Genomic DNA, 15,252 nt, shown 5'->3' with positions numbered 1-15,252 from the left:
TCAGTTGAAGTAGTTCATAAATTTTTAAATTATATTATTAATTAAATGTAGTGTTTTCGACTTGTGTTTATTGATCGTAAGCTTAATTTGATTTCCAGTGAAGTGAATTATTGCAAACATAATTAAGATTCCCTAGGGTAAAGTCATAAAGTTTAACTGCTAAATAAAATTACTACGCGATCTACTTGCAGCGGACGGACTTAAACGTACCGCTTTATGAATATGTAAACCGTCCATATACATCCGAGGTTGTTTTCGGTAAAAATGATCGAGGAGCTCCGAATGGTCCCTTAAATCCATCGTCGGATACCACTGATACACACTACGCTTTGCTTCGTTGTCTATGAAGTGTAACGGAAGAAAGTACCATGGTTGCCGACGATGCTTAAATCAAGGATTTCGCCTTAGTGGGGGCGTAACTTAGTGACGTAAGTTTTTGACTTGCGCTCCTCCCTCAGAACTTATTTTGTTGAGGTTAAAAGTGTTTGCAAGAGGGTTAAGGGGTCCTTCGCCAAAAAAAATTAACAAATAAGTGTCCGAATTGGTGCATTTAAGGCGTAGTTTATTACTTTTTTCTCCTTCATTGAAAAAGTAAACTTTAAGGGGTGGCGGGGGGTCGGGTCCCCGAGGCTACGCTAGAGTCAATGTAGCGCGTAATATGATCGAAGTCGTGTACACATGCGTTTCTTTTGAACGATCACCTGTGCATACATGCATTGCCTGCCATCGACAAATATATGCATTTATACTTCTCAAGTAGTGTTAACTGCATTATTGTTGAGCTGCTTTTAGGTAACATGTTCTGCACCAGTGAGTTCACCATCATATCCCTTACCTCTTATCTCACTGGTTTTATGAATAAACAGTGTATAGGACTACATTGTATAGTTATTTACTTAACTTTATTACTATATGCTAGAGGATTTATAAACAGTATAAATAAGAACTGCAATACAAAGTACATTTGTAAGATTTACACGATCTGAACGTCGTGAAACTGCTTGTCAACACTTCAACCTATAATTTATATTTGCGTATGCAAAATCACTCATTTACATAGATAAGGTTAACATTAATGCGTGCCGCCGTCTCGTTCCAGTACCCATTATAATAATTCAAAGCGAACCGGACTTTGCATCTAGATGTGTTTGATTAGAATATGTATTCTTGACTCGGCATAAACTGGTGTATATTTGCATTAATCTCACATGGATGAAAACGAATGCGTGGCCTATTCAAACTCTTCCGGAAGTGCTACAGTTAATTCGAGGACAATTTTATTCGAAGACAAAAGCAAATCGAAAATGCAAACGCGCGTCGTTTACGGAGCGTTGTTCGTCTTGATTGTCGCCGTGCTTGCTCTTGTGATCGCACTCGCCGTGGTGGCCACTCAGAACAAGGACACGACTTCCGGCGGCGCGGATGTTGACGGGGGGTCTTCCAGCAGCGGTCAGACCGGAAGTGAGGGCACTGATCTTCCGGTAGTGGACTGTTCATACGCAGCTTCTAACCTGGACAAGGCGAAATGTGTTCTGGATAGTTATCCGTTGGTTGACGGGTGAGCAAAACCATTTTAAATGCCGTTTAGTAGATTTTTTAGTTATAAGACCGTGTTTTTTTCTTGAGTGGAGACATGTGCGCACGATATGTAACGTCGTCGGATACACCCGATATTAAAAGTCGTTTTTACGCTCTGTACTGCTTTGTGTAATTGGGTACTTGATACAGATGTAGAATTTGTGGATGAAACCCCCATCTTCAATCAATAATTAAGACTTTTTTTCTTTTAATGAAGTTTAAAAAATAGTATCTTGTTCTATATCGTAATATATTTCACCGAGTTAGCGACAACATTTATATTTCACGAGAATCCACTTTTGGTGTTCAAGAGGGGAAATATATAACTATCTTACACTGAAACAAACAATTATCTTCTATTTATTTATATTATCATAATTTTTAAGAAAGAATGTAAGACAGTTTGCAATCCTTGGCTAATAAACCTGAATTGTTTGTTCGTTATATTTTTCACCGAGCGAGTAAGATAATTTATAGTTTACGATTATTCTGTTTTGGGGTTCAAGAGGTGAAATATACTGCTTTCCTACACTGATTATTTTTTCTTTACATAATATGCTTTAAATGGGAATTATAAGTCATTGATTTTCTATTTTTTTAGAAAAACGCGCCAATTTTAAAGCGTTTGGAATGACGTTGTTGAAAGTTGTTTATGAACGAGAGTAGGCAATTTAAAATTTCAAAACTGTGAAAAAATATAATTGATATTTTCACTGTCTGAAACTGTGAAGCATCAATCTTATTGCCCTTTGGCAATTGCGGTTATCATCCGATTAATCCAACTTCGGATATGTTCAGATCGCGAATCATTGCATAACAATATACATGGAAATTGTTTATCTTGTTATTGTTTGTATTGTGTCAGTAGGTCCCGTAAAAAATAAAATAACATCTTAGAAAGCGTTTATTTTTGAGATTTAAATGAATTGTTGCCATTTGTGTTTCAAGTTTACGTTTAAAAGATATTTCAAGTGGTAGATCTTTTCCCTTGTTATTGCGACGTCATATGATAAACTGTTTTCGGTTACGGTCTGGTCGTTCTATTTACAGAATGGTTGAGAAAGAATTACTGTAAGGTTTTCGTAAAAGAAACGAAGTTGGGGTTTTTAACAATTCTTCAATAAAATAATGAACTATTGGTGTAAATATAAGTAATAAATTGCGGGATTGATGTCATTATATGGGATATGAACGCAAATGGGTTGGTCAAATTCGGACACTTTAACCACCCCTACTTCGTTCATACCCAGATAATGACATCAATACCGCAATTCATTCTTTAAATATCCCATTTTGTTACGTTTTTCCTTCTCTAATTAATTTTATACTACCGCCTGTGCTTAGCTTTGCTTGCGTGAAGCATCGAAGTGGTTTTAAACATAGTCCTTCAATATCCTACGTAGTGCGCTGTATGATACAGATAGAAATTGTAAACAACTCATCGTACTATTTTATGAAGTTTAAATCATTCGCATGAAAGAAACTTTCGCAATGTTCATGTATAATGTTGCTTTAGCCGATTTATATGATTTTCATGTATGATTATACAGCACGGTGTTGCCTAAGAAAGTATCATATATGAATAATATATGTTATAATTAATTAAATCAGAAATAATTTGATGCAGTTTGAAAACATTATAGAAGGTGTAAGTACAATAGTATGCACTCAAGTAGCATGTTAATCGAACTTAATTCAAAACAAATATGAATTATAAAAAGAAAACGATATTTTCAGATTTCTGCCTCAGCTTATTAAAATGTTTCGCGTTTAAGTAAAAGCATCAGCGGATACAGGGGGTTGCTACCGCCCCCCCCCCGCCCCGCCCGAAAAAAATAAATCGCCCAAATGTACTTTTAAATTCATAATAGGAGAAAAAGGGTTAAGGAATATGCCCAAAATGCAGTCATTTCGGACTAGAAATTGTTAAAATTTTCTTGGGGAAGTACCAACACCCCCGTCCGTCAACACTTAAAATTCTTGGGGGCGGGGTGCAAGTCAAAAGGTTACACCCTCAAGTAACGCCGCCTCTTATATCAAACCTTGGATCCGCCCCTGAATAGTGAGTGCTATTTTTAGGTTTTTTACGTGATTAAGTCGACAGGCTGGGCGCAACTGAAAGATTCCAATTTTCGCATCGTTCAGTTGGAAATTAACCACGAACGTGCTTGCGTGATCGATCAGTTTCAAAATCATTCACTTTATTAAAAACACTTCATGGCTGAATGGAAATTTGGCGCTGTTTACGTTATTTAATGACAATGTGGCGGTGGCAATCTACCTGGTGGATTTTTGGTAGTCCGAGCTCTTCTAAATGATTAACTGTGAATCTGACCGGCGTTCCATTAGCGAATGCCTGAGTCTGAACACTAATGGAAGATAGAGTTTGTTTTTATCTAGAAACTTATACATAATATATGAGAGATTGTATCGGATATGAATAAATTTATACCCAAATCCTATTATAGGTTTCTTGATGATTGTAGGAATCTACCAAGCTCACCATACAGCATAGCATGTTTCTCTTAGCATTTCAGAATATGCTTCATAAAATCAATTTGAACCTTTTCTATTTGGTTATGGTCACCATAGCCCCATATTTCACAGGCATAACTTAGAATAGATTCCCCTGTATTGTCAAATAATTTCAGTTGCCAGTCTTTAGAGAAACACAGATTTCTGATATTAACATCAAATCAAAATGATATCTTGTTATAGAAACAAAACACAAAATAATATTTAAAGTGACTCTCTCATATTTTTGGATGAAACATTTGTTTTCCCGGTTATGCATCTAAAAACACTTATTTTGTCATTATTTTACTCTATGATATCGAATTTGCAGAAAAAATAAAGTTATGGCATAAATTTTATTTTGTTTTTAGTTGGGTTCGAACCCACACCGGTAAAGTAAAAAAAAATAGAAAACAGACGGCTAGTCCACACGGCCACTGAGACTTACACAAATTTGGTGGATATGTTGACCTGTTAAGGATACATTGATAACATCACGTAATAATGTCAATCAACCAATCACGCAACACCACAGCCTTATTTAATTTTCAATCGCGTTATTAACGCTAATGAAAATTGTGGATTTCAAGGACGATATTTGAGCAAATATCATCAATTTGCTTAAGGGTTTCAGCTTTTAGTATTAATTTGGTTTTAAACTCCTTATATGATTTGCTACTCTCCAGATTTTACTGTGAAACGAAAACGAGGGCTTTTATCCTACCCCATGAAAGTAGTAAATGATGGCCCATATAAACTCAGTCTAGTAAACATTTGATTTATGCAAAAGTAGACAGGTAAACTAGAAATAACAAATAATGCACACAGTAGTTTAAGCTTTTCAGCTATCTCAAAACTGTAATACTTACTTATGAGGTAGTAATATATATTTCACAAGATGTTGACACATGCTTCATATAGAAGCCCGCACTTAAGTTGACACGCAATCAAAATGTGCTTTCTGCCACATTTAATATCTATTATAAATATTCAAGGTCAATGCGTTTCACCGATTTTTATTCAAAACAAACCAAAGTCGACTGTGGATGCTATAAATATCTCGTTGTATTCATATTGTAAACTTGATATTCTTGTTGTAAACACTTACTTCAACGACCACACATGAATATCCGGTGATTTGGTAGCGATTTAAAACTTTCGAAGGGAACATATTTATGACAGACATGCAATGAAACGAATTTGCTCATGGTGATGGTGATGCTACTGCTTAGAAGCTGCTGCTGCTGCTGCTGCTGATGATGATGATAATAAAGATGATAATTAAGATGATGATGATTATGATGATGATGATTATAATGATGACGATGACGATGCTGTTGCTGCTGCTGTTGCTGCTGCTGCTGATGATGATGATGATGATGATGATGCTACTGCTGATGCTGCTGCTTAAAATGATGATTGTAATGATGTTGATGATGATGCTGCTGATGATTATAATGATGATGCTGCTACTGCTGCTGCTGCTGAGAATGATGATGGTAATGATGATGATGATGATGATGATGATGATGATGATGATGATGATGATGATGATGATGATGATGATGATGATGATATTGTTGCTGCTGCTGCTGCTGCTGCTGATGATGATGATGATGATAATGATGATGATGATGATAGTTATGACGATCATGATCATGATCATGATGAAGCATTTGTGCGACTTAGAGTTGACAGTCAAGTCGACGCACTGTAGTTTCCGATGACTCCTTCAGATTAAGGGCTGCCAACCATAATTGACAGTGATATTTATCATCGTCTGTATCTTATTTCTTTAGGCACAACGATCTACCATACCGCTACCGACGTTACTCCAATACGGCTGTGTATACGGTTGATCTGACGTCAGATCTACGTAAGACCTGGAACACGAATCTCTCTCATACCGATATACCGAGGCTCCGGAAGGGAAAACTTGGGGCACAGGTATACACATGAATTCATGTTTTTTTTTGTCTCGTTGAAGAAAAATATTAAAGACATTTTTAGTATGACCATGGTTTTTATTCGTAGCATTTTATTTCTTTAAGTAACCTGACGTCAGGCGCGTAGCTGCCTTTACGCGAGTTTGCGGCTGAATCCTCATGATTTTGAAAAAAAAATCCTAAAACTATCCATTTTCCAGTGCTAAATAAAGCACCTCAGAACGCCCAGAATGCATAATGGTTTTCAAAAATTTCCGAGTAGGCATACCCCCGAAATCCCCTTAGCACAATTATAATTTCACTTGAATTAAGAGCTAGCTACGCTCCTAGACGTCATCAAACATGTCAACAGACGTTACTTTATTTGGTCCCGTCCAGATCTTATAATCGAATAGACAATTCTGTAAGTTTTTATTACGAAACAATGCAACGGTTCGACTAGATAGATAGGTTACATATTTTTATTTGAATGTGCAGCTTAATTTGAATTGTTTGTGCGTCATAATAAACAAAAATGATTTACGTCATCACAAACTACCTGACGTTACATCTATACGGTTATACATACTAACAATTTTATATTTCACAGTTCTGGGCGTGTTACGTTCCTTGTAAGTCCCAATACAAGGACGCCGTTCTTCTTTCCCTCGAGCAACTTGACGTCATCAAGAAATACGTCACACGCTACCCTGACACATTCCAATGGGTGACAACCGCACAAGGTATCAATCATTGATGTTTTCCTTTAAATATAAATGTTGTTGTTTTTTGTCTTGAGCATGAGCTGCTTATCATGGCTGGGAATCCCACTCGACCGTCGGAGGAGTCGAGATGGAGCAAATGTCTGCCACTTAACACGAGTGTTATCCATTATGTTTGTGTTGAAATTGTCAATTAAGTTTATATAGGGTTTTGTGCCGGTCATGACCATGCTTCCTATCAAGTTTAGGGCCATTGGTTCCATTGTTCTTCATACATTGATCGGAAATGTTGTTTTTCTGTTCAATGTCACCACGACCTTAACCTTTGACCCACTGACCTAAATTTCAAAGTTTATTTACTGGTCGTGACCAACCTGCCTACCAAGCTTGAGGTTCGTGGGCCGAAGGGTTCTTTAGTTATTGCTTGTAAATGGATACTCAGCTTAAGGTCAACGGCACCTTGACCTTTGATCCAATGATATCAATATCAATATCAGAGTTTATCTGTTAGTCATTGAAGTGTTCAAGTGAGGGACTGCGCATGTCACTTGACCTCGGGCCTAGATAAATATTGTTCGTCAACGCTTAACTGCTTATACTACTGTTTAAAGGAATCTTGGACGCATTCAAGATGGGAAAGATTGGAAGCTTGGTCGGATTGGAAGGAGGTCATTCCATTGACAGCAGTTTCGGTTCACTGCGCATGTTCTATGACCTCGGGGTCAGATACATGACCGTCACACATAGCTGCAACACTCCTTGGTAAATTATATTTTTGAATCTTAAAAGACGCATTCTCAACCTTTTCCAGTCATTAACATTACTATTTTCAGAAGTGAGTAAGGTAAATATTGCTTGTGAGTATTAGGCCAGAAATAAAAGAAATCAGTTTATGGATATAATGATATCATTGAATAAACTACAGTCGAACCTCGATGGCTCGAACTCCCAAGTACCGGCGAAAATACATCGAGCCTCGGAACATTCGAGCGGGATTGTTTACCTCCAGTTTAAAGAAATCGGTCCTTTACATCTAGTTAGAGCCAACGAGGAATTCGAAACAAGCGAGTTGGAGCCAACGGAGTTCGACTGTAAATGTTTGGCGGCCAGCCAATGCCACGACCATGGAACAGTTCTTGGAAAGATTTCTCTTTAACCTTGACTATAATTGTTTGAAAGTTTTTATATATATATATATATATATATATATATATATATATATATATATATATATATATTTAGACCAATCCAACCTTTGGGTAACTTTGATGCAACCTTTGGGAGACTCGTGTCGCCCATAGGATATATGTTGTGTCGCCCAAAAGTAATTGTGTTTTTTATTATCAATTTATTTTTTAAAATAATAAAACAATTTTGCAAACGATTTTGAATGCTTTAAAAAAGGTTCAGTCATTAAGCACTAATCAGCAGGAATACTATTTAAGGAAAAATCATGAATTTCAAAAAAGTGTGTATATTTTGAAAACAACCTTTGGAATACATTTAAATTTTTATCAATAATTTTCTTGTCATAGTTATATGTTTTAGATAAGAATTCAAAAATGTAAAGAACATAATATTTTTTATCAGAAAAGTTAATTGTCTTCAACTTTAAAGATTCCGAAATTCCCTCAAAAAAATATTTTCGCAATAAGCGTACGTTCCGTGTTTTCGTGTCGCCCAAAGGTTGATGTATATTCAATGCTTTACAGACTATAAGAACGACATGTACTTTTCGTTGTTTTAGTTATTTTATTAAAAAATTAATAAACATGGGCGCATGTGCCTCGTCTCTTTATTATAGAAAACCGTGTTCTATATTTATATACTGATATAAATGGGAACAGTTCATTTCAAAACCATTTAAGGTACATATACTTACAAATACGTTCGGATATGTTACTTCAGATAAAACGAATATGCTCGGAGGTACAAGTCTATTCTAAAAAAGATAATTAAGCTTATTTACATGACTCATTAAAGCTAAGAAACTATGATACATCTAAAAGGATTATCACTTAACTACTTGTACAAAGCATTGAATCGGAATTCAAGTATATTAAAACAGGTTTTGGTGGTTAATTTAACAATATCTGTATTAGAGAGTAAAAATATACACTTATGTACCTGCACGTATTATTTTATCATGCAAACTGATGTGTTTGTCTGAAGCCTACGAAATCTGTGATTTTATATATACAAAAGCTGTCATCTTTTAATGCTTCTTAACTGGTCTGGATCTACACAAACATTAATCAAAGGTAAACGATTTTCTTTATGGAATGCGTAAGGAGTGCATGCTGCTGATAATCATTCCATAAATTGTGTTAAAATCGTACAGGCCATTAATAGCCTTTTCTATTTCCGTTGTCAACAAATGTTGCCGAAATCATTAGAAATAAAACAAGTGTAATAGGTTATTTATTTTCAATTTATACATCTTGTTTATTGGTTTACAGGTTCAGTTCATATATGCATATTACTTTAGAAAAAGAACGGTTTAAAAAAGTAAAACACAAGTTTAATTCTGTTACTTTACTGTTTAACGCGTAATGATGCGTTAAAAGTGAATGATTGGATGACTGGCTGTTTCCGTGTAATTATATGTGTTAACTATTATCGGCGAAACGAACTGCGAAATTATGCATTTATGAAAAATATTTCTTACTTATAACAAGATTATAAACGTGTATTCAGTAGCTAAAACCGTACAAAACATAAATGACTGGTGGGTCCTAAGATAATAACAGTAATCAAGTATTGTCTCATAAAAGAAATACCGTTTATGCTCCTTTGTTTCATATTGTGTCCTTCATTATATTTTTAATTATATTTTTTAATTTTGATAAATTGAAACACTTCTTTCAATTGAGGTTACTATTATTTGGGCGTGAGAGTGAGTCTTTAAATGAGATCTTTTATCAGTAACTATTCAACTAAATTTGAAACACATGAAATGTCACAGAAGTCCTCTCTTGCTTAATGTCCAAACAAAGTCCAATTCTAAGAATACTAAAATATGATTTTTGCATTACCAACCTACAAGTAATGCATGAAATATGTCTACCATATGCAAATGAATAGTCTTTAAATGCAAGACCCTTTACTCATATCATGTATGTTTTAGTCGCTGTAAATAACTCATGGATACTTAATTGCCTTTATATAAGCGTAAGTAAGAGTTAACATTTTCAAAAATAGCATAATACTTGTGTCTTAGAGATACTTGTTTTTAAATGTTGACAATTAAACGTGTTGTTGCATGACTTTAAAACCGAGTATATAAGGATATATGTTCATGCAAGTCTTGTTTTATTACTTTGGAACACACAGTAGTTAACTTTTAAATTGAAATGTGAAGAACAACATAAATATCTTGAAATGTCGATAGAATCTCTGAAAATGAAGCAGTGGGCGTGATTGTAGGCCAAGGGGAGTTTGTGTATTGTACAAGTATGTGCTTCTAGCTTCTATACCAACATAATGATATTTTTTCATAACTTTGATATATGCATTTTCTCAACATTTAGTTTCTCAACTATGTGTAATCTTTATAAGAAAAATATTTTAGGTTTTCTTAATCATTACAGTATAGAATATCGGTCACTAAGTGTGAGGGCCTAGACTCGAATCCAAACAATGACCTTTTTAAGCTTTATTTAACAGCTGAAAGTGATAAGATTAACTTAGTTGCAACCTTTAGACAATTAAAGTCAGAAACCGAAAACTGTTAACTCAAAATGGCCCCTAAACGGTGCCAATATTAAGTATCCAGTATACTATGTTTCCTAGATAAGCAATAGTTCCACTCGGGATTAGGATTCGAAGCAGGGTCTCTTGCGAAACAACTATGCCGCACAACCGCATGGTGAGAATGACTCATTTTTATATTTTTATGGTAATTGCCCCATTTGCATTATTGTCACTTTCAAGTGTCGTGGCACCAACCTCGCACTCACATCTAAGAGTCAATGTCAAAGTTTGTGAACTGATACATTTTCAATACTTATCCTTCCGGCCAGCTCTTCAGTGTAAAGCTTGTTTTAAAGCTTTGTGGTACTTCTGTGGGCCTGATCAAACCATTTCTTAAGAGCAGAAGGTGATGAGCCGAAATCGCCTTTGTTATGATTACATGTTATTTTGAGCAGACTGCAGACGCCGCACAATTCATCTCAGGATTTCTCATTTCCACGCATATAGGTCTCAAACCCATGAGGCAGTGGACATAAATTATGGTTGATCTTCCTATTTTTATCGGTAATGTTTTCTATGAAAAATTATTGAATGAACTTTTTTTATTTTTTACAATTTCAATGCAATAGTTATGATGTTCAAATTGAAATGAATATTTCAAACCACGTTTTTATTAAAAGCCAAATAATTTCCTTAGGAAAGATAAATCCGCCCGAAAAAGAATTTCAAAAGTATACACCGTCGAAGAATTCACTTTTCAAACGTTATTTGTGATATGATTTTCGAATATTAAACAATACGACGAATAAACAGTTATTGTTGCTAAGACTAAAATGCACATGGGCGATATATAAGTTTCAAAAATAATCAGATCGCGTTGTCAGCCGATTAAATCTTCGATAATAAAGTCAGGGTCCCAGATTACTGTGACGTCAGCTTTATCATGTACCATTTTCAGACCTCCGGTCCCAATTGCTCGATACATCTTAAGTCCCTTAAAACAGTATTAAGTTCAGCCGATTTTTTGTTTGGTTTAATTTGTGCCATTTTACCCTTTTAAGCGTTTTGGGAATTCGAAAGGGAATTATCTGTATGCTTATCACAATGAGCTATTTTTCGTTTAGATGATTGTATAAAAGTTTGCTAAAATAATATCATCAAAGACCAAAATAATGGTAAAAAATCCAAATGTTGCGCTTCTTCAAATGTTGTATTGAAATCCATATATTTCAGTTCCAATGTGACACGCCTTCACTGTTTACTTATTGTACAATTAGCGCGAAATATCTTAATTAACTAATCAGTAAATTTCACTTTCTTCACTATGGTCATTTTAACACTGGTTCAGCCACACGTCAGAGACTTTCTGAATACATGCAATTGCGTTAATATATCAATGCACAACTTTCGTCAATTTGAATTGAACTTATCAGATGTATTTAACAGGGTATTTATTTTTATTAAATCCATGGCGCGATCATGACTCTAAAAAGCGGCTGTATAAATAACTTTCATGTTTTTTAGTTTAGGGTTAAGGTCATCATTGTTCTTGTCAAATAGGCACTCAAAAAACACCGGCCCGTTTTAGTAGGGCATGCACATTAGATATAACATTTAAAGTAAGAAAACATTATAATTTTTAATGCAACAGTACACACATCCTCATAAAATTCTGATGAATAAGTGTTCAAAGTGCAAAAACGGGGTTATAGCAGGTACAACCAAACATAGTTGTGACCTGCAGAATGTCTTTGTCTCACGAGCTAATTCAAATTTCGCGCATTTTCAACTTTATTTAGTAGCGGCGGGTTTGAATCAATGCTGAAACAGACCCAGACTACTACGTCCAGGAATGGGTTGTGAAAATGTGGTGACAAAATTCGCCGTCTGTAATATTGTGCAAACAATGCATTTTGCACTTCTTGTTTTAACAATCAACCCAATAACAACCATTCTTTGCAAAAGTGTATATCGTAACATTGAAGATGACACTTATTGTCTGCTTGAATTGGATTCTTACAACCCCGGACCAAGCAATTGGTGTGCATCATAATATTACCTTGTACATACGTTCAAATCCCTATTACACTGCAATGTTCACAGTAGTACTGTAGGTCTATTTTGGACGTTATACACATATATTTGTCTTCCAGCACCTTGTTCTCGGATACAAGTGTCGGTCGATATCCGTCATAGGTTAGTAAAATTTAGAGTTAAATGGACTATCAGGCGTGTAAATATAGATAAACGAGTACTCAACTGAATCCATATGATATTGACACAAAACAGACAACGTTGCAATACGCATACTTGACTACCTGATGTTTATTTCAAAATACTTAATAAAGCACCTCAGAACGACCAGAATGAACCATATTGCACCGTGGTTTGCAAATGTTCCGAGGGGGTGCAAGCACATTCATCAATAGAGGGCTAGCTACGCGCCTGACTATGGCTGTAAACCAAACACTTAGATATTCGTATTGGCATGCTTTTGAACGTGTGTTTGGTTTTACCTAAGATCAAGGCCTTCCCCTAGAAGACACGTGCAAGTATTGGTGGATGAGTGCGGGAGGCGGTGTTCACTCTTCCGTGCGTCATTTTTTTTCAATTGAACAATAACATAAAATGATTGCTTTGTTGCCATAAAATTGCCCTGCCCAAGATGTCTCTCAATCACAAGGGCAAGAATTGTGTATGTAGCCTCATATTTTTGCTGTTAACTAACAAAAATCAAATAATATTCCTTTGGCCAAAGCATGCCTTGGCCTTAGTAAATAGCGTCTGAAGTAATAAAAATAAAGAAAATTTCCTGAAACCGCAAGTCGCAGACCCTTGAAATAAAGTTTTTGAGCATGGTGTAATGGTACTTTACACAGTTTGTTCAAATTAAAGTTTTGCTCTCTAGACTGGCCCTGTTTGGTACAAGGATCTCCATGTTCTTTTTTTAGTCTTACATGTGTATTTTAAAAATCTTCTTTAAAATTTTGGCCGAATGAACATGCACTGTCACTCACACTCCAACCACAATCCCGTTAGGGACACTCAAGTGATCACTTGAGTTGAATGAATGGAGTGACACTCAAAAGATCTTTCTGTTTTCAAACGCCTCGCTTACACTCCATCTCATCAAATGACCAATTCAGTACAAATACATGTATGTTTTCATGATCATATCGGATTATCTGTTTCACTATGGTGGTGTTTACAGTATTTAATGTTATCATATGTTTTGGATTGTGAATATTTAAAATAACAGTTCCAAAATTCGTTAAAATTCGTGTTCTGTTGTTGTTGTGTTTTTTTTTTAAATATAACCGTTTTCAATAGTATCACGTGATATGGATATGTATTCGAATAGTGTAATATAGTATGCGTATGCAAGTGGTCTTAGAGTTTGAAAATAAATTAAGACTTTATAAAAAAGCACATTATATGGAAATAATAAACGAATGAATCTACTTTTTAAAGAAAATTACATCTCGGACTGAAAGCAAATCAAAAATGTAGGGAGCCTATGATCGGATGATGATGACGGGAACAACAACAACAATAATAATAATAGTAATAATAATAATAATAATAATAATAATAATAATAATAATAATAATATCATTATATGATAATATTAATGATAAAATAAATCCAACTGAATGTAGGTTGGAAAATTCATATTATTTCTCTGACCAAGGTCTGAAATGAACATGTTGCGTAAAACCATGTACGTGAAGTAAGCGGCTTAGAAGTTTGAGGCCTGGCGGCCCCGCTTCCTAGCGGCCTAACAATGTTTCGTATTTCAATATTTCAAACTTTTAATATGCGTTCTTTTCAACAATGATAAATTCGATGTTTCTATTCAAAGGTCAACGTTCTTACGAACATATTAGCATATTTCCTTATTTTTTAGGCTGCTGGATTGAGTGGTATCAGAATTTTAGACCGCTAGGCCACCAGGCCGTCAGGCCCCAAGATTTACGCTGCTATGGCGCTGGATTGCTCGATCAAGTTTTTGAAACAAATGTTAATAATCGCTCCAGAGTATTGCATTTTGCATTAAAAACCCAATGGTTTTAGCATTGTTTTAGAAAAAAACTAATATAAAAATGTTTTGAATAAGAAATAATATAAGGCCGCTATTATAATATAATTGTAAATAAAACATTGATTTATCATTAGTTTCCAATTAAACACATGCACAATTTCTTTGAGATAGAGAACAAATTTAGGACGTTAGGATGCTAACTTAACGCCGCTAGGCCGCAAGGCTGCAAGGCCGCTAATTTACGTCGCTTGGCCGCTTACCTCACGCCGCTATGCCGCTTAATTCACGTACATGAAGCTGCCTTTTATTGCAGCCATCGATGAATTGCATCCATCAAGTGTGCTGAGCGTTTGAGATCAGCACAAAAAAACAACAGATATGTGATTTTTGCATCCTTTTTAAAAAATGATTTTTTTTGAAGTCTACGTTATTGAATCAAAATGTACTTCAATGGGTTATCCCGGTCTCTTGAATATTATCTGGGAACGAGCGGCCTTGCGGAGTGAAGTTGGTGGCCTAACGTCCTACTTCTCTACTTCAATGCAATTGAACATTCGTTTCATTTTATGAAAACAATGATTAGTCTAAGCATATGTATTCAGAGATTAACACAAATCATTTTTATATGTGTTTGCTTCTTAAACAATACTTGTTTACGAAACAATCAACACTCTAAAGCGAGTATAAAACAAATTTGATCACCAATCCATTTAGGGAAAATGCCGGTATTCGCTTAAGGATATTGATTTGTGAATAGGAACATAAGATTAATTATTGT

General features: G+C 35.1%; 2 protein-coding genes across 2 annotated transcripts in view; both read left to right on the top strand.

Annotated features, from left to right (window-relative positions):
• Positions 1-15,252, top strand: part of LOC128224324 (tRNA N6-adenosine threonylcarbamoyltransferase, mitochondrial-like) — a 451,923-nt gene that overhangs the window by 219,288 nt on the left and 217,383 nt on the right. The window lies entirely within an intron of this gene.
• Positions 796-15,252, top strand: part of LOC128221370 (dipeptidase 1-like) — an 80,862-nt gene continuing 66,405 nt past the window's right edge. Inside the window, exons 1-4 of the mRNA XM_052930305.1 lie at positions 796-1,558; positions 5,892-6,039; positions 6,628-6,760; positions 7,351-7,501. Of these exons, the coding sequence (XP_052786265.1) occupies positions 1,209-1,558; positions 5,892-6,039; positions 6,628-6,760; positions 7,351-7,501 (782 nt within the window). The 5' untranslated portion in view covers positions 796-1,208. The remainder of the gene's footprint in view (positions 1,559-5,891; positions 6,040-6,627; positions 6,761-7,350; positions 7,502-15,252) is intronic.

The sequence above is a fragment of the Mya arenaria genome, chromosome 1 (assembly GCF_026914265.1).
Source record: "Mya arenaria isolate MELC-2E11 chromosome 1, ASM2691426v1".
NCBI lineage: Eukaryota > Metazoa > Mollusca > Bivalvia > Myida > Myidae > Mya > Mya arenaria.
This window is presented reverse-complemented; position numbering and strand designations above follow the sequence as displayed.